Raw genomic sequence first — 23,801 nt, forward strand, 5'->3', positions numbered from 1 at the left:
TACCTACTACACCCACGACAACGCGAATTCCCAGGACACCAGGAAGTGCCCGGAAACGCGGGGTAATATTATATTTCGGAAATTATTTATATACGATATATAAGAATTTAATTAGAAGTTTTAAAAAGCAAAGGTTTAGAAATGGGCTAAACCTGTCATTTGCAATGCATAAATATGACCAAGTTTGAAGGTTTACGGGAAATAGAAATGCGGTATGCATGTAGGTAGAAATTTTAATTATTATTTTTTTTTGCACAAATCAAGACACTAAGCATAATTTGTAATAACCTGAGAAATTTCCTGTGTATATCATTAAAATATACACAACAACTGATCTCTTGGCCAGGTAAATTCCAGGTAAATAACATTGACCATGGATAAGCTCCGCCCACATTCAGTGATCCGTGGAGCAACCGAACGGTGTGTTTTTTTTGGGTCTTTAAAGACCCAACTTTAAGTTAACGCCCCCAAATTTTACCTGTGTTGCGATCAATGATAAGCCGCTGGTCAATCAAACTTTTAACAATGGAGCTTAGGTTGATTGACGTTTGCAGAGACCATGGTCTACAGCTACCTGAGAAAGATGTTTTGATAACAATCATGGCTAATGATGACCGGCAGTCTTCAGATCTCGAGGAAAGCCCCAGTATACCTGAGTTTTGATAGCATTGACTCGCACCTAGAATATTTTAATTTCTAACGTCCCCTATACAATGCAATTTATCATCTTATTTTCTCTCTCCATCTTTATACATGTATTATAGTTTAAACAATCAGAAATCAAACAATAATAATAAAAAAAAAAAAAACCAACCAAACAAACATAAGTTATTGGAATATTTTCTATTACTGATTTATTGTGGCTTTATATTTATAAAAACATGAACAATTCTTTATTGGCGCAGCACATCAACATGTATAATGGTTATATTGCCCATGCGTAAAACTGTTACAGTAGTTAAAAAAAAATCTTCTGTTTGAGATACCACATGGATTATAAATTACACAATCAGAAATCAAACAATAGTAAAAAAGCATAAATAAGTTATTGAGATATTTCTATTTATAATTTATCACGGCTTTATATTGAGAGAGAGAGAGTTACTGAGATATTTCTATTCATAATTTATCACGGCTTTATATTGAGAGAGAGAGAGAGAGAGAGAGAGAGAGAGAGAGTTAGAGAGAGTTATTTAGATATTTCTATTTATAATTTATACCGGTTTTCTATTTATAAAGATAAAAGAGAGAGAGAGAGAGAGAGAGAGAGAGAGAGAGAGAGAGAGAGAGAGAGTTATTGAGCTATTTATAATCTATCACAGTTTTATATTTATAAAGAGAGAGAGAGAGAGAGAGAAATGTGTAAAACTGTAGCAATAATATAGATGAAATAATATGGCATGGCAATAGTGTTGCATACGTATGACAATAATTACTCATTTAGTCAATGATTGAGAGTAAGGGAGAGAGAGAGAGAAAGGGGGGGGTAGACTAGCCTCTGTCAGCTTCTGTTTGGGATACCATCGTTACACAAACACTACGTCCACAGAAACCCTAAAGAGAGAGAGCGAGGAGGGGGTGTAGACTTTGTGTCAGTTTCTCTTTGGGGTGCCATCGTTACACAAACACTACGTCCACAGAAACCCTAAAGAGAGAGAGAGGAGGGGGGTAGACTTCGTGTCAGCTTCTGTTTGGGATACCACCATTACGCAAACACTACAGCTACAGAAACCTTACAGACGGCCCATATTGAGGGGTATCTTGATCATTCTTCATTTGGTTGTACATGTACACATATCTACTTGGATTTATTCATTCTCTCGAAACATGGATATTTTTCCTACTACACCCACGACACCGCGAACTCTCAGGACACTAGGAAGTGCCCGGAAACGCCGGGTAATATTATATTTAGGAAATTATTTATATACGATATATAACAATTTAATTAGGAGTTTTAAAAAGCAAAGGTTTAGAAATGGGCTAAACCTGTCATTTGCAATACATGTATATGACCAAGTTTGAAGGTTTACGGGAAATAGAAATGCGGTATGCATGTAGGTAGAATTTTTTTTTTTTTTTTGCACAAATCAAGACACTAAGCATAATTTGTAATAACCTGAGAAATTTCCTGTGTATATCATAAAAATATACACAACAACCGATCTCTTGGCCAGGTAAATTCCAGGTAAATAACATTGACCATGGATAAGCTCCGCCCACATTCAGTGATCCGTGGAGCAACCGTACGGTATTTTTTTGGGGGTCTTTAAGTATCCATAGCCTGCTGTATGTGCAAGTTGACAACTTGTTTAGAATGTGTTTATGCCTCCTCGCTTCACCACAATTGATATGTATCACTATGTCACATGACGCGATAATCTCCAAAGAGTATATGTATGCCTGGCTTTTTGCAATTTCGATACAAAATAATCGCTAAAGCACGAAATATATCGAAAAATAGAGAATTAGGCTATACAGATGAAATACACACCTAGGCCTACATATAGTATCAGGGGTTCAGAAAACTTTAAGAAGTGAAACCATTTAATTTTCTCAGTAACAGATGGATGGACAAACACGGTGAAAACTAATTGTTTTTCTTTTTCCAATAAATTGTAATCAATGTTGGATGAAAGAAACTTACGGGAGTTTTTACTCCCCCTCCCCCTATCTATTTGAATTTAGATTTTTATCCGGCATCGATCTTCTGACCTCGCCCCTTAGACCTTACAGTTTTACCATTCACTAATACTATTAAAAAAGAGGTGGGTGGGGGTCACAAAATAGATATTATCTTTACCTACCTAATTATGTAAATAACTGAATATGGTGGTCAACGAAAGTTCATAGACCACCTCCCACCCCCGGACCATCCTGATTACACGTTCCTGGTATTTGAGGTGCCTAAAGCTCACATATCATGTGCGGATGATTTACAAACTATTATAAAAATAACTTTTTTAAAAAGCTTTTTAGTCACTGCATGGAAATATTCAGATCACTCCATACCGGATTGATCAATTCGGTGAAAACAGTTTTTACAACGACACTTTCCTGTTCTTCCTTCATTGTGCTTGTTCCCTAAATTGATTTATCATTAACGGATGTTGAAATGTTGAATGCTTTTGACATAATTTATAGAATTGTTTGTGTTTTCACTGCCGCGCGTGGTTTCCTAGCTATATGTACATGTATAAGCGTGTTGACAAACACGATTCTGGGAGTCAAATCTTATGTTAATACAAAATATACCGTGTGTAAAATATTTTTAATCCACTTATTCATAAAAGATCTTTAATTCTATGACAAAAACATGAATTTCAATCTATCAAAAAACAGTGTTATGCCCCTTTAAAAAAAATCATTTTTGAAATATATATACATGAGGGTATGATCGCACCTGTATATCTCATAAAGCGCATCTTTCAGAAGATTTGATTATGCTTCTATTATTTCTAAAGAAATTGTCAGGTGTCATAAACCTCATAATATGATGTCGAATCTCATAATGACCGACCTCATAATGGCAAACCACATAATGATGACATATCATATAAATATTAAACTGCAGCATATAAATACGAAACCGCTATATAATAACAAAACAACAGCTTATAACAGAACCACAGCACATAATTAAAAATCTACACCATATACTTGTAATATCAAAACTGCATATAATAATAGATCAACAACATACAATATCAGAACTGCATATCGTAATAGATCCACAACTTATTAATTGGATGTCAACATCGTATAATACGAGAATCACCGCACATACTGTAATTGAATGTTAACAGCACATGATACATGTATCAAAGGCACAGCATATAATAATGATACCACAGCATATAATTATAAAACCACAGCATATAATGATAAAACCACAGCACATAATTACATAACCACAGCACATAATTATGAAACCACAGCAAATAATTATAAGCCCACCGTATATGATTATGAAAACACATCATATAATTAAACACCTAAGCATAAGACACCTTTATTTCCATAAATCATTCTGGAAATACCATGTGCAAAGGTTAGAATCTGCATAGTATATAACATTTCCACAAAATTTGGAGAAAAAAGCTAATGAAAATTTTCTGAGAAAATCTTCGGACAAAATTTGTCTTCAGAGGCAAAACTAATATCCTCCAAAACTTCGCTTGGGGGTATTTGTGTATGACCAAGGATAAAAGGAATTAGTGCAAAGTCTTTTTCATAGAGTTATGACGTCATCAACTTTTCCAAATCTATGATAGATTTATGATAATGGTAATTTACCCTTAGTTTTTTCTTTTCGGAAAAGTTACTTTGGTTGAAGTTGGGATATGGGCTCTGAAACGTTAATGAATAAGTTGATAAAAATAGTCTTCCGAAAATGCTTAGAAAATATGTGTCTTCTACTAGTTTATCAACAGCAGAAAAACACGAGAAAATCCATGCACCAATATATTAATGAGTTCAAAATATTTGCCACAGAGATACAGTTAGAAGATAATAAGCAAGATTTATATAAAACATGCTAACTTATTCGAAATATCAAATGTTCTACTTTTAAAAGTGAATTGAAATAAGACAAAAAGAATCCCATGATAAATCTAGGCATCAATTTTCAAAGATGTCATTTTTGCTGATTACAGTATCAAATTTTTCACTTGTAAAATTAAAGTATTAAAATGTTTCTATCGTAAGTATCAATTTTTTTCACTTGTAAAATCAAAGTATTAGAATGTTTCTATTGCAGGGATCAAATTTTCACTTTTAAAGTCAACGCATTAAGAATTTTTCGATAGTAAGCATCCATCTGTAAAAGCGAGGTATTAGAATGTTTCTATGGTAAGCATTACAGTTTTCATTTCTAAAATCAAAGTATCAGAATTTCTATAATTAGTATCCATCTGTAAAATCAAGGTATTAGAATTTTTCTATAGTAAGTATCAAAGTTTTCAATTCTACGATCAAAGAATTATTTTTCGATAGTAAATATGAAATATTTCACTATTATAATTGTTTCTATAGTAAATCAAATATCACAGTCTCCACTGTAACAGTGAGAAAGAGATAGAGAGCCAGGAGATAAGAGATATATAGAATATTTTTATAATTGCTCTTACTTGTTAAAATTTCACTGTCGTCTGCATGCGCCTGATAAATCATATGAATACTCCAAATGTAATAAAATAATAAGAAATATGATGGAGATATATCATACATCTCTCAAAATTCGTATACATGTACAATTCTCGTACAGCGAAGGCGATGACGTCCTGTGGCAGACACCAATTAAAATATTTTAAGAAACAGATCTGTTATTGACCTGCTGTTAACAGGCAAATATTGTTATTAGAATGACTTTAATACGGCCAAGTTTACCACACTGAAAGTACATAGTTGGAAGAAGAGAGTAGCTGCTATCTTCCGTTGTTTGCTGACATTGTCTGCAATATTTGACCACACTGGCGGGAGAGTTTATATGCTTTTGTTGTGCCTGAATTATTTTCAATAACTGTTCTGCTGTATGAGTAGACCATGGACTAATAAAGGTGACGGGGGACCGCCCAGGTATTTTTACAAACAAGTATTGTCTCCTGATGTTTGACATTTCTACGTGGGGGCGTTTACGAGTTTGGGGGCAAAACAAATGAAATTTGTAAGAATGATAGCCAAAAACTGGAAAAACTCTTCAGATCCGATATAAATATCATTAACATTTGCAAACAAGTATTTAGTGAACGTATGTAACCCGTTGATTATATGTAAAGTTGCTTGACATAAATATATATGAGGGGGGGGGGGGGTATTAACAAGGTTTGGGGCTAAAATATGAATATTTCTTTAGAAATCTCTAAAAAATGGAAAACTTCTTCAGATCTTATTCAGATGACATGGGACCTTTGAAAACTATTTTCTAAAAGTATGTGACCCTTAACTATAAATCAGATTGTTTGCATTGAGACCTTTTCGGTTTTTGGGGCGAAACCCTAAAAATTATAACCGAAAACATGGAATGTCGTTAAAGTACAGTTATTGTTTTAAAAAAGGGGGGAAATTTAAGAATCCTACAAATACAATATGGACATTTGTAAACATGTATTTTGCTTTCAAGAACTTAACCCCTTGTTTATATATAAAGCTGTTTGACATTAAGGCAAGGGGCATTTTTGAATTAGCGAGTTATTTGTAAGAGGTAGATGTATGCTTGCGGGCAGTATTAATCCAGAATTTGTAATCGCATTGCAAATAGCAGTTTCTAGATCCATCGTCTGTGAGTAACTTATACAGTGACTTAACATGTCTAAGATTATAATTAACTTAGTACTTCTGGTCAGATGGTGCAGTCATTTCATTTGGCTAACCTTTTTTGTCCTTGGGTTGTCTGTTACCATTTGAGAGAGAAATGCAATAAGATATTTTATACACATGTATTCAGAGAGAGAGAGAGAGAGAGAGAGAGAGAGAGAGAGAGAGAGAGGTGGCCATGTTAGGTTATTGGCAATTTTGTGGCAGTCAAAAACCTGCCTTCTGATAATCATAGCAAATCCGTTCACTTGTCGTTTGGCTGAAAGGGCTTCACCTTTTGGAGTTTTTCAAAATTTTATTTTGATTCAAAATTTTCTTTCTGTTTTGGATTTCAAGTTTCAAGTTTTGTAATCACTGTTATATGAGTCGGGATAAATGACAGGTGTCGGCATACTCTCAATCACGTAATTCTGCAGGCTATCCGTGTCCTTATGTTAGGATACTATCCGTGTCCTTATGTTAGGATGCTATCCGAGTCCTTATGTTAGGATGCTATCCGTGTCCTTATGTTAGGATACTATCCGTGTCCTTTTGTTAGGATGCAATCCGTGTCCTTATGTTAGGATAAAGTAAAATGTCTTACCTTGATGCTAAAAAATTACATCATCTTTAGTTTCTGACTTGTTTCGGGCATTGGACCTGTAATGTTTTGTGTTCAAGTATGGCCGGATGGCGGCTCGATTTCGGAGACAACAAAAGCAATCAGCCATGCTTCAACATCTATATTTGATAACCGGAAAACACAATTTCACACAATGTGCATGTTCAATACACATACTAATAAATCAATACACAAAGAGGGATAGCTCTAACAGATTTGACTGGATAATGTAACATCTTCCCCTTTAAGAGAAAATCAGTCTATAGTGTATATACATGTTCATGTAATTATTACATCATAATAAACAGTGTTCTGTCACTTCTAATATAACATAACAATCACATTCAAATGATATTGAACAAATAGTCTTTGTTTACATTTACATAGATTGAATCACTTTTTGTTTTACTATTCTACCTGATCGTGTGATATATGGATTTGATGTTTCTGGACTCTGTGGTGAAACAATGTTGGGACTTTCACTGGGTTGCAATTTATTTCTATCACAGCTTAAGTCTGGCATAGTATTAAGTGATTGCTCAATATGTTTATGATCAAAAACATTGTATTGTGGAAGTTCAAGGTCTTCTGACTGGGTAACTTCATTGGTTTTGTGGATAAACTTCCTGTTTCGCCTATATATATAACCAGTAGGGGTTTTTACAGAATAAGACCTATTCCCAAGTGGTTTCATTACAATTGCTGGGGACCATTTCTTGTCATGAAGTTGAACCCTAATAGAATCACCAGAATTGAGAGGTTCCAGAACATGTGCTGACCTATCATGATAAGACCTTGACTTGTCATGGCCAAGTTGCAATTTGGCTCCAACTTTGTCAGTATCATGATGAATGGGTTTAAGGTTCTCCTGAATAGTAGGGATATTTGATCTAAGTCTCCTAGACATTAGTAGTTGTGATGGTGATAACCCTATGTCCAAAGGGGTAGTTCTATAGGTCAATATAGCTAAGTCAATATCATGTCCATCAACTTTTGACTTGGTGAAAATGCGTTTTATGGTTGGCACAGTTCTTTCAGCAAGACCATTCGATTTTGGGTATCTCGGACTTGAGGTAATATATTGAAAAGTCCATTCATTTGCAAAATTAGCAAACTCATAACTTGAATATTGTGGACAATTGTCCGACATAAACTTTTCTGGTATACCATGTCGTGCAAAAGTTTCCTTACACTTAGAGATAATGGTAGAACTCTGAGTATTGTTGAGCTTGAATACTTCAAAGTATCGGCTGTAATAGTCAACAAATAGAACATAGTCCTTGTCATCCCATGAAAAGAGGTCCGAGGCAATAGCTTGCCAAGGGTATGATGGAATCTCATGTTTGAGTAGAGGTTCCTTGGGGTTGGAATTTCTATATTCCAAACAAAATATTGCAATTAAGTATGAGGTCTGTAATATCTTTAGTAAGACCTGGCCAAAAGAGAATGTCACGAGCCTGTCTAAGGGTTTTCTCTACTCCAGTATGTCCTACGTGAAGTCTGTTCAAGAGTCCTGTCCTGAGGTCATGAGGAATAACAATCCTAGAACCTTTCATAATAAGATCATTTTCTACCGAGAGCTCGTCACGGAAGTTCCAAAATTGCTTAATGGAGTCTGGACAGTCAGTACGAGATTCTGGCCATCCTTCCAAGATGTACTTGGACAGTGTTTGAAATTGGGGGTCAGATTGTGTAGACAGCTGAATTTATTCTAGCCGCTTATCACTGACTTGTAAGTTTGTGTGAACAAAGTGTACTTGGGCTTCAGTGCCTTGTGAGAGTTCTGGCATAGTGTGAGCCAAGAATTTTCTAGAGAGAGTGTCTGCCACAGGGATCTGTTTCCCTGGTACATGTACGAGCTTAATACTGTATCTCTGTAATTGTAAAATCATTCGCTGCAGACGTGCAGGGGCAGTAAGTATCGACTTCTGCATGATCGACACCAATGGCTTGTGGTCTGTCTGTACACAAATTTCGCGCCCATATATGTAATGATGGAAATGCTTGCACCCGAACAAAATGGCTAACATTTCTTTTTCAATTTGTGCGTAATTAATTTCAGACTGCGTGAGTGGTTTTGAGGCAAAAGAGACAGGTTTTCCTTCTTGTAGGAGAGTAGCTCCAAGACCGTATTTGGAAGCAACAACTTGTAGCACAATATCTTTGTGGGGATCGAAGTAAGCTAAAACAGGTCCTGGTGATCTTGTGATGATATCCTTGAACTTTGCGAAGGATTCATCCTGAGCCGAGTCCCAGATAAATTCCGAGTTTTTGGACAACAATTCTCTCATAGGACTAGTGACCTCTGCTAAATTTGGTGAAAATTTGGACAAGTATTTTACCATGCCTAGAACTGTTTCAAGCTCACTGCGATTTGCTGGAGGTTGCATGTCCTTCACAGCAGCGACGTTTTTAGGATCTGGTTTCATGCCATCTGCAGAGAGCAAGTGGCCAAAGTATTCAACCTGTGACTGACCAACGTCAAGTTTCTCATCATTGAGTTTAATACCCAATTCTCTTGTGCTCTGTAAAGCAGCTTTCAAATTGTTATCATGCTCGGTACGCGTTTTTCCATACATTAGAATCGCGTCTACAATTGCGACAACACCTTTGAGACCTGCATAACAGTAATCTATCTGGCGCTGAAATTCATCTTGCGCAGATTTAAGCCCAAAGGGCAGTCTGAGAAAGCGGTATCTGCCATATGGGGTTTTGAATGTAGTGAGGTAGCCTAGAGTCATCGTCAAGCTTAAGTGTCTAATAACCTGAGCGTGCATCAAGTTTTGTAAAGTAACGTGCACCAGAGAGTTCGGGTAAAATGTCGCCAAGGGTTTTCATTGGATAATGAGGTCGATGTATAACCCTGTTCAAATCTCTGGGGTCAAGACAAATTCTCAAGGCTCCAGATGGTTTCTCAACCACTACCATGGAATTTACTCATCGTGTCGGAGAATCAACCTTAGTGATGACCTCGAGTTTTTCCATGCGTTCTAGTTCCGCTTTAACTCTGTCACCTAAAGCTTGTGGTATTCTACGAGGGGGGTTGACAGCAGGTACAGCATCGGGGTCTATGTGAATAGTACATTCCCCTGGGAACAACCCAAGACCTTCAAAAACATCCTTGAACTTCGTCAGTACAGTCGGTTTGTCTAGTACACTGTCTGGACTACTATTTGACACAGACTGGTTAACTGTCACATAGTTAACAAACTTAACTAAACCCATTGTCATACATGAGGATAATCCTAGGATAGGTGGGGCATGTCTACCTTTGGGATCAATTATGTGAAAGTAAGTGTCGTATGTCTGATCTCCAACATTGACAGCTAATTTGCATGGACCTAGAGTTCTAAGGTGGACCCTGCATACCCAGACAATTCAGACGATGGATTCAACTGATCAGCAATACCTAGTTGCTTAAAAGTACCTAGTGGTATGACATTAACTTGAGACCCTGTGTCAAGTTTACATTTGAGATGTACATTCTTTGGACCTAATGTAACATATGTAAATGCTTGATTATGATCATACAAAACATCAGGATTTTTTACAGCATGTACATTACTGATACAATCAACTAATAAATCAGTAAAATTGTCATTTGAGGCATGCAAAGGATATTCTGCTCTGGCTGTCGGTACATATGGTTCGCAAACTTCATGTACTTTCCTGCCGCTACGGCATACTTTTGCGAAATGGTTTCGTTTGCTGCAAAGTTTACAAGTTTTTCCGCGTGCGGGACACTTCTCTTTCTTCCTATGCTTGTATCCACAGTTCGGACATATAGGTTTCTCGGACGCTTCACTTGTGTCATTCGCGCGTGCTCTTTGTCCGGAATGATTGGCACCACTATACGGTTTCGATTCACTAACTTGTCCTGGAGTCCCGAATTTCCTTCTGTGCGAATTTCCTCCTCGAGAAGCAACTGCGTGCACCTCCTGTGTAGTGTTTCCCAGAGACTTCAGTTGTTCTTGTGAGTACTTATGGCTCTGTGCAATTTGTATCGCTTTGTCCAAGGTAAGCTTATCTCCTTCGTTGATTAGTTTCTCCCGGATTTTGCTCGAGTTTGTTCCGAAGACAATTCGGTCACGAATCATTTTGTCAGGATCATTATATTGACAGTCTTTCGCCAATAAACGTAATCTGATCACAAATTGCTCTATCGACAGTTGGCCCTGGATTTTATTGTTGAACTTGAACCTGCTAAAAACGGGGTTAAGTTTTGGCTGAACATACTGCATGAAGCATGTGTAGTAGGTGTTAAGTTCCTTCTTCTCATCGTTATTTAATGTCCATGTGTTAAAGACATCGCGACCCTTATCGCCGATCCAAATAAGTAAGTAGCTTATCTTGATAGCGTCATCCTTGTCCTTCAAGGGGCCATCGAAGATCAACTGCACGTGCTGCTGAAACGTTTTCCAGCTATCGACCAGATTTGTCGAATTCCAGTCCATACATGGCGTAGGGATGCCTGTTATATCCATTTCAATGAGAATTCTGACACCATGTAATGTTTTGTGTTGAAGTATGGCCGGATGGCGGCTCGATTTCAGAGACAACAAAAGCAATCAGCCATGCTTCAACATCTATATTTGATAACCGGAAAACACAATTTCACACAATGCGCATGTTCAATACACATACTAATAAATCAATACACAAAGAGGGATAACTCTAACAGATTTGACTGGATAATGTAACAGGACCTAATATAGGTTTTTCTACAGGTTGGATAAAACATCAACTTTTAGCAATCAAATCAATCTATCAAACTTTACTTGTTGTTGTCCCGTGGGAGGTCCGGGTTAGAATAGGTCATCAGTACCGCTTGCCTGTCGTATGAAGGCGACTAAATGCGAACTTCTGTATGTTATAAACACCTTTTATTCTCGTGTGGGGATTCAGCTCGGTATTAAAACAGTATCGGAAACTGATATTATATAATTATCGAAAGATAGTAATTTGTTATTGATTTATTGATATATGAAAGGTGAAGATAACGAACAGTTATCAATCTCATAACTTCTATAAGCAATACGAAGTAGATAGTTGGCGAACACAGATCCCTAGACACTCCACAATTGGATAAGGTGCCTAGGAGGAGTAAGCATCCCCTGTCGACCGGTCACACCCACCGTGAGCCATTAATATGATTATATTATCCATGAACATCGTTTAGTTTTCTTTGAATAATTGTAAACAAATTGTATTAAATCTTTAAATTGTCTTTGTGTTTGATTTGCTAATGGTGTTCTATCTCATAACAACATGTCCAGCACGGAGTAATCCGTAGTCAAATTCAATATTAAAGAGCGCTTACAATTGGGATGAAACACGCGAGACAGTATATTACATGTACCTAAGGACAGACTGTATTGGAAAATTAGATCGTGATAACGACCATATAATTATGGCCTACATTAGAAAAGAAATTTTATTGTCATGAACGACTGACATTAAATGCTTAAACTATCAGAAATTGTTTTGTTATTCGCTTCAAAATACGTTGTAAAATGCAATGATCTATTTCTGATACATTAATCAAGATAAGTGCTTTAAGCATACAAAGAAAACTAAAATAAGGTTAGGCACTTAACCAGAAATGATTCCCAACAATGACGCCCGCAATTACTAGAATTTAAACCAACCAGACCTGGCATGGTTTTCAAATATTGTACATTATATTGATACAAAACGAAGCAAAAGAGTGATCAACAGAAAGGCGAAGATAACGAACAGTGATCAATTTCATAACTCCTACAAGTAATACAAAACAAAGAGGTGGGCAAACACGGTATTAAAGGAGACAATTCTACTGTGTTTTAGCAGAGATGTCACCACAAAAATAGTTGTAGACGACATCGTCATTTTTTAAAATTATAAATGAAAATTATTCTAAAATCTTCCCTAGATGATGAAAATATGTCTTGCAAAATGTCGAGATGTTACCATGCATTCTTATATTTATCCGTTTTGCAGGTCTTATCTAATATTGAAAATTCTTGAAATATCACAAAATATCCTAGGATATAATCCATTTTGGTAAATCTTGATTAGATAGTGTACAGTTGTGTCAAATATTTCACAAGACTGCAATTTTACTGACTACTGTTTAAAATTAGGTCTCTAAAAACCAATATATTAAGGAAAATGAACTTCCCCCTTGAATTGAATTTTCATGTTTCAGTTCAACGAAATATTCTGTTGTTCAATTAGGTAATTACGAAGCAAATAACAATATCGTTCACAATGAAGCATAAATGATTTAGTTTGATATCAAGGACAGACATAACAGATATTCCAACATTTCAGCAGGAATACGTCTTGCTATAACTACTCGTTGTTCTATAATGATCTTGTTTGCAATACAACTTGTCATTAGATGAAATGCTGCCTGACCTGATTCATTCCAATTTTAGGCCATTCTTTCCTCACTGATTTTAACTACGGATTACTCCGTTTGCCTGATCAACACAGAGGGCACATGGCAGGCGTGACTGGTAAACTGGGAATGTTTACCCCTTCTATACACCTGATCCCAAATGTTTCCAGTGATCCATGCTTTTCCTGATTTCAATTTGGTATTTGTATAGAATTTATGAGTTTTATCATTCGTTGTTGCTGTTTTTTTTCTTCATCTTTTGCAAACAGCCTGTTGATGATACTTCTATTGTTTTATAGCAGGGATGTCACGACAAAAATAGTTGCAGACGACACCGTCATTTGAGTTATTAATAAAAATTAATTCTAAAAACTTCCCTGGGTGATAAAATATGCATTGAAAAATGTGGAGTTGTCACCACGCACTCTGTGAGGTGATATTCATCCGTTTTGAAGGTCTCATTTGCTATTGAATTTTCTTAGAATACCTCCAGATATCTTAAGATATAATCCGTCTCGGTAAATCCTGATTAGATAGTGTACAGTTTGTGCTAAAGATTACGGATGACTGCCATCTTACTGATTACTGTTTGAAACTAGACCTTTAGGTACCAATATTTTAAGGAAAATGAACTTCCTGCTTGGATTAATTTTCATGTTTCAGTTCAACGAAACATTTTGTTGTTCAAACAGGTAAGTCAAATAATTAACAATATCGTTCACAATCAAGCATAAATTGATTGAGTTGATATCAAGTTCAAAAATAACATATATTCTTATATTTTAGCAACAATACGTGTCAGTATAACTGGTATAAAGACGATGTCGGAAACTGCAAAGGTACGTGGGATGCATAACGTAGTGTTAAGTATCGAATGACAATGTAAAGGCAATTGAGGTTATTTGTTTAATTTGAAAGAGTAGTGTAATGTTTGTAAGGAAATATTCAAAGCATATATCATTATATTTCTTTATATTTCAATTCGTTTTTATCACACTCTGCAGAGTGCGAGCTAGGTTGGATTGGATTCAATTGTAAGGAAAGTTGCAAACTTGGATTTTACGGGAAATTGTGTAGAACACCTTGCGAATGTGACGCATCGATGTGTGATAAAAGTACAGGCTGTACAACGTTATACAATCAGAAGAATAGTCGAGGTAAAATATTTCAAATTCCCAATATCTCCGGCATCTCTCTGTATAAATGCATGCAATTCTTCTACGAGGGCTTACAATTATGTTACGAGACCAAAGCTGATCTTTTTACTATCTATTCACGTTCGATTTTATCTCAATATCATTTGGTGTTACCGGGTAATTGAAAAAAATGCAATTCCTGTGGGTATTTTTCTTTCTTCACGATTTGGTAATATTTTACACCAAATTACAGAAGATATGAGTGAAACTTCCAACTGGATGTTGAGGGGTATTGCAGCAATGGCAGCGATATGTGTCCTAGCAACTGGAGGTTGTTATCTTTACAAACATCGGTGAGCACAAAGTATAGACTGTCTTTGTATACCTCACGTATTAAAACGGATTGCAAATGCAGCATCATATTACAATCACAGAAACATTTGACTATGATTCGATAAATATTGAAACCTAAATAATTAATCTGACTAGTAGGTGCCATATGATCACTTACTTTGAAAATAATGTTTGTATTGCTAAAATACACATTCAGTTACACGTTTGTATGTTTCATCTTAAACATTATTGCAATAAGAAGCTTTGACAATTATATTGCTTATTTATTACTAGCAATTTCACCTGTAGTCCTTTACAACACCAGAAAAGCATAACAGTTAGCCATCACTCTTTAGAAAGTCAGCCAGATGGACCAGACACGATGGGTAGACAAGAGGAAAACTCTTTCCACCAAGATACGAGATGTCCGTCCATCGCTTCCCGAGAAATAGACCCCCAATATGATACAGTGGAATCAAAAGATTACAATGTACTAAGTCTTCGTACCAACGGTCTAAATGATAATTTCCTTAATCAAGACTGTAATGACGTGTATTGCGATATGAACTTGCAAACATCAGCCCAATTAAGTCGAAACATGTCCGTAAATGTGAGAGAGGACGAGAAAGAAAATAAATGGTACAGCGTTGCCGTTGTGATAACTGATGGTGATGGCGGACATAGTACCAGGATATAGATAGATAGATGGGATATTCAGTGGGATTGGGGAGATGTCATAACATATAACTAACTCTCATTGAAGTAACGGTAATGTTTCTAATTAAATAGCTAACAAATCACACGGAACTTAGATTTATATATATATATTTTCAATTAAACCCTTAACTAACAGCCAAGAATTGGAAAAGTATTGCTATTACTTGACCACGTGACTCAATAGAATCCAACACCTTCGGCCGGTAACCAAAAGGTCGATGGTTTGGATACTAACGTGAACAATGTAATATAAGCACATTCAAGCATATTAGTACACATTTTATTCAGACGTTGATCGGGAGCGGAAGTGTTCACGGTCTATATCAAAGTATTAGCAACATGTGCAAAAGTCCCTCTACAAGGAACGGAAGTCTATGTTAAGCTACCGTCAAAAACGACACTTACCTATATGCACAGATGCATCTGCCTTGTCAATTTCATCATTATTGTGTTGGATTTTCCCTATCCTAATCTTCTATTCTTTATAAGATTAAGGATATGTATCACTGTTTGTTATCTCCCATTGTTCATTTATGAAAATGAATTTAAATGTCATTCTTTATACTGCTGTTATTGATATTTACTTCGATATATTGTTACTGCTATGTGTCTGTTAGAAATAGTGCATCATATAACCAGTTTGTAATATAGATGTAAACATAATGTGGAGAGCAAAATGCTGATCCCGTGCATACAAGTTCCACATTTTGTTGTCTCTGTACATTTCCTGTGTCTGGTTTTGGTTTGCTTGTGTTAACTTTTTTTTTCATTTTTGTTTTTGTAAGAGTGCTTTATGTCTCAAATTTATTCCGTTTGCTTCTACTTCCCTATTTGTGAATAATAGTTCCAGCGAATGACTTTTTTTCTTTATTACTACATATTGAGTGTTATCTGTTCTATATATCAGGATCGCTTATAACTATGTTTATCTTTGATTTGTTGTTTATTATCATGAGCATTTGTTAAATTAGGATTTGTATGTAACTTTATTTGTTCATTGTCGGTTAGAGAGTTAAATTGAAATGATGTTTATTGTTAGATGTGTGACTGTGTTTACCTGTAAGTGATGACTATAAGTAAAATGTGCTTGTTTTGCTATTTGATTTCCTTTCAACAGATGACAAGAATTTTCTGAAGATTAAAAGATGAATAAAAGAATGATGCATAAGGACCCCCACACACACATACATGCATATATATATATATATATATACCGTGGTATATATATATGATAGGTGAAGTGAAGATAACGAACGGTCAATCTCATAACTCCTATAAGCAATACAAAATAAATAGTTCGGCAAACATGGACCCTTGGACACACCAGAGGTGGGATCAGGTACATAGGAAGAGCCAGTATCCCCTGCCGATCGGTACCACCCGCCGTGATCCCTATATCTTGATCAGGTAAACCGAGTTATCCGTAGTCAAAATCAGTGTGCCAATTATATATATAGCAAGAAATACTGCAAGTCATAACAATTGACTAGCAAATAATGAATAATTAAGTATGTGTTTCATTGCAAGTCTTCATAAAAGGACATACTATTTTGTAATCACTTGTTTTGTCAATGCATTTCATATTCTACATATCTACAGATTTGTAACCGAAGCCTTGGTAGTTTGCTACAAGTATTTTTAGGTTGGTTTCCTTCTTCCGATCCATGAATAGTCGAATGTGTATAAAGATATTGCTGACGCCAAGCAGGGGTCGAAATTAACTTTTTCTACCACAGGCTAATTTTAGCCTGTGGGTAAAAAATCCACAGGCTAAAATGAAAACCTACAAGCTAAAATGAAAATAATGAAGCAGTGCTCTTTTTATATATATATATTTTCAATCAGTGATTTTCCCCATCATTACTGAGCCTAGTGGGTCAACAGGCAGCGTTTGGACAAGACACTAAGTTACGTAAGTCATATGGTGCAATGTCTAGGTCTCTTGATTATCGCACCTCTAACAGTCTAATCCACGACTTGTTTACCGCAGGTCTAGATCCAGTCTTCCAATTTCATGCCACATCAGGGTTGTCACTAGTGATTTTTTAAAGCGAATACAGGACTCATGGCTTTATAAGCAGCACGATCACGAGTCCTATGACTTTTTTGATAATCGTCTACGCGGTGAGAAATACACCCGTGTCGTCACTACAACCCGACCTCAATATGACAATGACATTCTCATGATTCTGATAAAAATAACTACCGGAAGACTTGGTAAAACATAGATTTCGATATTTTTTTGTAGATAAATGAATAACAAAAACGTCATACTTGGAATTATTCAATTTAATCACCCCTATAGGTGAACAGGACTCGTGGCACATGTCGATATGCGATGTCCAATCTCTAAAGCATTTGTTTGACTCCGAGTTTCTTAAAAAATCATAAAAGAAAAATCCGGATAAAAACGGTTATTGAAATCGGTCGTTCATGTAAGCGTTTGTATGATTCAGAGTGCAAGTTTGAGAAAAGCGAATAGCGCATCACCGTATAAAACGGATACGATACGATCATAGTTTGTAAATCACCACTCGCTAAGATTTTCGAGTGTCCATTATTTTTACTCGCTATTTTTCACATGTACTCGCATTTTGCGAGTATTTCTCGCTAATTTCGACCCCTGCCAAGTTGTCAACGAAAAGAGATTAAAATATACACAAAAGAATATGGACTGCATGAGAAGACATCTATTTTGTTGTTGTTTTATAGACTACATTGTTTACCGAAAACTCCATAAGTTATAATACTAAGTTTTCACTAAGCAAATTTATAATAAAGAAAAGGTTTACAACCGTAGGGAATATTAAAAGGACTTTTTTAATCCACTAGACATTTTATACTTATTTGAAACAAAATGAGACTATACACACTCAAATACTCTGTGGGGTGTGATATTTAAGACAAACGCACACCTTAAACTCACACATAACACACATTATGTCTTATTCACTATCATTGCATTTCAAATATCATAATTTCAATAATTTTCAAGACTTGAAAAATAAGATATCTCTTTAAATAAGATGTTGTTTTCGGGGGGTGTACATTTTATTCATTGGATGGGCTCTTAAAATCGTTTTCTTACGATACCAGCCAGAATAAAGTACTAGGATTTGAAAGGGGGTTCAATTATAATTCAAGTATTTTTCAGTATGTTATCTTATTCATTTTTTTCTTCATTTGTGAAACAACGTACTATTAAAATATGGGGGGGGGGTGACAAAGCCGGATGATGCCAACAGGCGCTTGCTTGATATTTTTAATATTAAAAAAATCACTATGCAAATTATTAAGCAAGCGCCTGTTGGTACATTCATCCACAAAATACACCGTGTAAAAATACATACACTCTGTAATAATGCATTAGTATGAGGTATCAATATGAAATGGTGAATTCTGAGGATCACTTCCTGTTCTCTCTGTAATTTTTGCATTCCTTGTTCATAATAAACCTTTTGATTTTGCAAAAATGCTGAACTCTTCATAACATTATTGCAGAATATATTTTCGCTTTCCGTTCCGTTTACCGTTCCGCGTTTTAGCAACACGCCAGCCAATCATGGTAAGTGGCTTTGGCGGGTTTCCGTTTTAGGGAGAATTCCTTAAGTATTCAAACTATTAAAAATAGTGGAAAGAGATATCTCTTTCTCTTTGAGAGATATCTCTTTTTCAACGATTAAGATATATCTCTTATACTTTGAGAGATATCTCTCTAGGAATCTTAGAGAGATATTTCTTTAAGTGAAGGAGATATCTCTCAAAGTAAAAGAGATATCTTTCAGAGTAAAAGAGATATATCTTTAAGTGAAAGAGATATCTCTCTAATTGAAAGAGATATCTCTTAAAGTATAAGAGATATCTCTCTCAGTGAAAGAGATATCTCTCTCAGTGAAAGAGATATCTCTTTAAGTGTAAGAGATATCTCTAAAAGTAAAAGAGATATCTCTCTAAGTGAAAAAGATATCTCTCTAAGTGAAAAAGATATCTCTCTAAGTGAAAGAGATATCTCTTTTTGAGAGAGATATCTCTTAAGGTTAAGAGATATTTCTCATTGTAAAGAGATATCTCTTAAAATAAGAGATCTATCTTTAATTTAAAGAGATATCTTATTTTTTGAATAAATAGTAAAAGGGCTTGCCATATAGGCTGCTTATTCTTTGTTTTTGTTTGGAGTTGGTCCATTTTGTTTATTTATTCAAACTTGTAATTTACATTACTTTTCTCTCAATTTTTTTTTCATTTCTTACTTCATTCTTATAGTGTTCATTCATTTACATAGTTTTTTGTTGTTGTTTTTTTGCTGATACCTTTTTTCTTATTATTTTTTATAATTATTTATTCTTAATGCATAGTTAAAATAGAATCTCTCTGGGTACGAGTTAGCTTTACTATTTTTCAACGTATGAGGGTTAACTCGTTCCACTTGAGATTAATTAAGTCTTTTTTATCACTTTGTACATTTTGGATCAGCTCTTTGGACGAATAAGACATGACCTAATTCGCTCCGCTTTTACCATTGATTGACAAGCCTAAAGACCAAGAAACATGTAGTCTGCATTGAAAATACGTTTGTAGATTAGTGTAGTTGTGGTGCTAAATGTATCTATATGTAGTTTTTGTTATGATTCTTTGTTGATATTGGCCACATTATGTAATTTTTTTCGTTTGTCCTGAAGAAAGGACTGGTCGTCCCGAAAATTTTACAATCTGGTTGTTTGTGTCGTTGGTCATTTTAGTGCTTTGTATATAGATAGATAGATAGATAAAAGTTTGAGTATTGGATTTTATTTAAAGAATTTATTGAATATATATATATATATATATATATATATATATATATATATAAACACAGGGAATAACATAGACATCTGTCGTAAAATTAAGATTGTACAACATACACGCTCCATTTCTATAAAGCACACAGATTGCAATACACTCTTCATCAAATATAGGTGTCTTAAGTGAAGAAACATTTTTATATAAATCACAGAGAAATTCACCGTTAGAGATATATGGTAGGCACCTAATCCCACATCTGGTGTATCCAGGGGTCCGTGTTTGCCCAACTATCTATTTTGTATAGCTTATAGGAGTTATGAGATTGATCATTGTTCGTTATCTTCACCTTTCATGGATACTCACTTCCGCCCCTGCCTGGGGTTGAACTCCTATATAAACACCATATACTTTAAAAACTGTTGGATTCCCAAAGCGAATACAGTTATAAAAATGATGTAAAGCATTAAAATGATATATCTATATTTGCTGGTACTTATAACTGTAAATAACTGTAACTGTATATAACTGTAACTGTAAATAAGGTAAAAATGATACAAGACGTAATTGATGCTTAATATTTATAACAACTGAATCAGTTACCAAAGCTTACTAAAGAATGGCTGGTCCGCTAGCTTAGAGTGAAATAACGTTAACTTCTATCCAAAAGGTTGATGGATTGATTGAATATTGTTTAACGTCCCTCTCGAGGATATTTCACTCATATGGAGACGTCACCACTGCCGGTGAAGGGCTGCAAAATGTATACCTATGCTCGGCGCTTATGGCCATTGAGCTGGGAGGGATCTTTATCGTGCCACACCTGATGTGACACGGGACCTCGGTTTATGTGGTCTCTTCCGAAGGACCGCCCCATTTACTTGCCTGTTAAAACAAACAAGGGGGTACTGAGAACCTATTCTAACCCGGATACCTACGGAATTCAAAGGTTTCGGAATGGATGCTATTATTTCCTTAAAATGTGACGTTCATTAATGGTACTGCATGCTACATTTCTACATACTTTATGAACACTGACAAGTACACTGTAGCTATATGATAAACAGGGATACTCAATCTGGTCTTTCATCATTTTGTGATTTGATATGTATGATAGTGCACCAATACCAACAGGTGAATATAACTAATTGTGATCAATGAAAGGTGAATATAACGAAAAGTGATCAATCTCATAACTCATATAAGCAATACAAAATAGATAGTTGGGCAAACACGGACCCCTGGATAAAGCAGAGGTGGAATCAGGTGCATAGGGGTGTAAGCATCCCCAGTCGACTGGTCACACCCGCCGTGAGCCATATAGTTTTAACAACGTTAAAGATCTCCACCGTGAAAACAAATACTGTTTACATACATTTGCGATTGTTTATCATAATTACAAGTTCGAGACCTTCATAACAATCTACCAGATTCCTTGATAACTTTTGAAAACTAGAAAATAACTGATTATTAAAACATTTCTTAATGAAATGGCAATCATCTTGTAAACGATAGTGGTCGGTTACATGAAAATGGTTAAACAGTGACGTTTGTATCAAACACTTGTTTCTGAAAGTTATTTAAATTTCTTCAAGCAATGAGAAAACGATATACCCTCACCCATAATAAAATTAAATCGATTACATCTAAATTAAGTATATAATTGTGTCTTAATTTGGTATGTGTGATATTCAACTTGCGTTCTCCAAATGCATAATCAGATGCGATTAGAAGTCTTATTTAGTCAACCTTTTGCGCACTTCCATTCAATTTCAAAGTGAGGATATTTTCGATGCTATAATTAGTCAACCTGAAACTATACGAGATGCAGATAATGAAACCGATACACCCACACACAGACACAAACAGAGATACAGCCACACACAAACACACACAAAGACAGACACACCCACACACAGAAACAGACACACCTACACTCACCAATACACCAACCCACATAGATACGCCAACAGACACAGATACACCCATACACAGAGACAGACATACCCCCACAAGCAAGTATACACACAGACACACCAACAAACAACGACACACCAACACACACACATATACACCAACACACACAGACACACCAACACACGCAGATACACCACAACACATACACACCAACACACACATATATACACCAACACACACAGACACACCAACACACACATATACACCAACACACACAGACACACCAACACACACAGACACACCAACACAAATAGATACACCAACACCCACAGATACACTTACAAACATGGATAAATCAACATACACACATATACACCAACACACACATATACACCAACACACACAGACACACCAACACACGCAGACACACCACAACACAGACACACCAACACACACATATATACACCAACACACACAGACACACCAACACACACAGACACACCAACACACGCAGACACACCACAACACAGACACACTAACACACATACACACCAACAAACATAAATAAACCAACACACACAGATACACCAACCCGCATATATACACTAACACACACAGATACATCCATACACATATATACACCAAAACACACAGATACACCCACACAGAAACAGATACACCAACACACGCATACACAACAACACACACAGACACACCAACACACAGAGATACACCGACACATATATACACTAACACACACAGATACACCCACACAGAAACAGACACAGCAACACACACATATACACCCACACACAGAGACAGATACATCAACACAAACAGACACATCAATACATACAGATACACAAACACACATATATACACCCACACACAGATACACCAATACACACAGACACACCAAGACACACATATACACTAACACACACAGATACTCCAACACGCACACACACACAAACACACACATACACCAACACACACAGATACACCCACACACACAGATACACCAACATCCACCCACACACAGACACACACACACATACATACACGTAGATACACCACCACATACAAACATGCCAACACACAGATACACCAAAATCCATCCACACACAGACACACCAACACACACAGATACACAACACACACAGAATCATCAACACACACAGACACACCAACACACAGACACACCCACACACAGACACACTAACACACAAACACATCAACACACACATATGCACCAACACACACAGATACACCAACAAACATAGATAAACCAACACACACTGACACACATATATACACTAACAAACACAGATACACCCACACACACAGATACACCAACACACACATATAAACCCACACACAGAGATAGATACACCCACACACAGAGAGATACATCAACACACACAGACATATCAACACACACAGATACAAAAACACACACACACACACCAACACACACAGATACACCGACACACATATATACACCAACATACATAGATACACCCACACACATAGATACACCAACACGCATAGATACACCCACACACATAGAGACATCAACACACATAGATACACTAACACACAAATATACACCAACACACAC

At 35.9% G+C, this 23,801-nt stretch overlaps 2 protein-coding genes across 8 annotated transcripts in view; one reads left to right on the forward strand and one right to left on the reverse strand.

Moving 5' to 3' along the window:
- Positions 1–16,582, forward strand: part of LOC125664029 (platelet endothelial aggregation receptor 1-like) — a 42,752-nt gene extending 26,170 nt beyond the window's left edge. For 3 of the 6 annotated variants that reach the window (XM_048896516.2, XM_048896517.2, XM_048896518.2), the window contains 4 exons: positions 14,085–14,137; positions 14,303–14,455; positions 14,688–14,787; positions 15,062–16,582. In XM_048896516.2, the coding sequence (XP_048752473.2) occupies positions 14,085–14,137; positions 14,303–14,455; positions 14,688–14,787; positions 15,062–15,464 (709 nt within the window). In that variant the 3' untranslated portion in view covers positions 15,465–16,582. Of the gene's footprint in view, positions 1–11,895; positions 13,991–14,084; positions 14,138–14,302; positions 14,456–14,687; positions 14,788–15,061 lie in introns of those variants that run through there. The other 3 variants (XM_048896519.2, XM_056152720.1, XM_048896520.2) reach the window with 3 other exon arrangements.
- LOC125664027 (metabotropic glutamate receptor 3-like) overlaps positions 1–23,801 on the reverse strand; it is a 55,431-nt gene that overhangs the window by 19,522 nt on the left and 12,108 nt on the right. The gene's annotated exons all lie outside the window — the stretch shown is intronic.

The sequence above is a fragment of the Ostrea edulis genome, chromosome 1, assembly GCF_947568905.1.
Source record: "Ostrea edulis chromosome 1, xbOstEdul1.1, whole genome shotgun sequence".
Classification (NCBI taxonomy): Eukaryota; Metazoa; Mollusca; class Bivalvia; order Ostreida; family Ostreidae; genus Ostrea; species Ostrea edulis.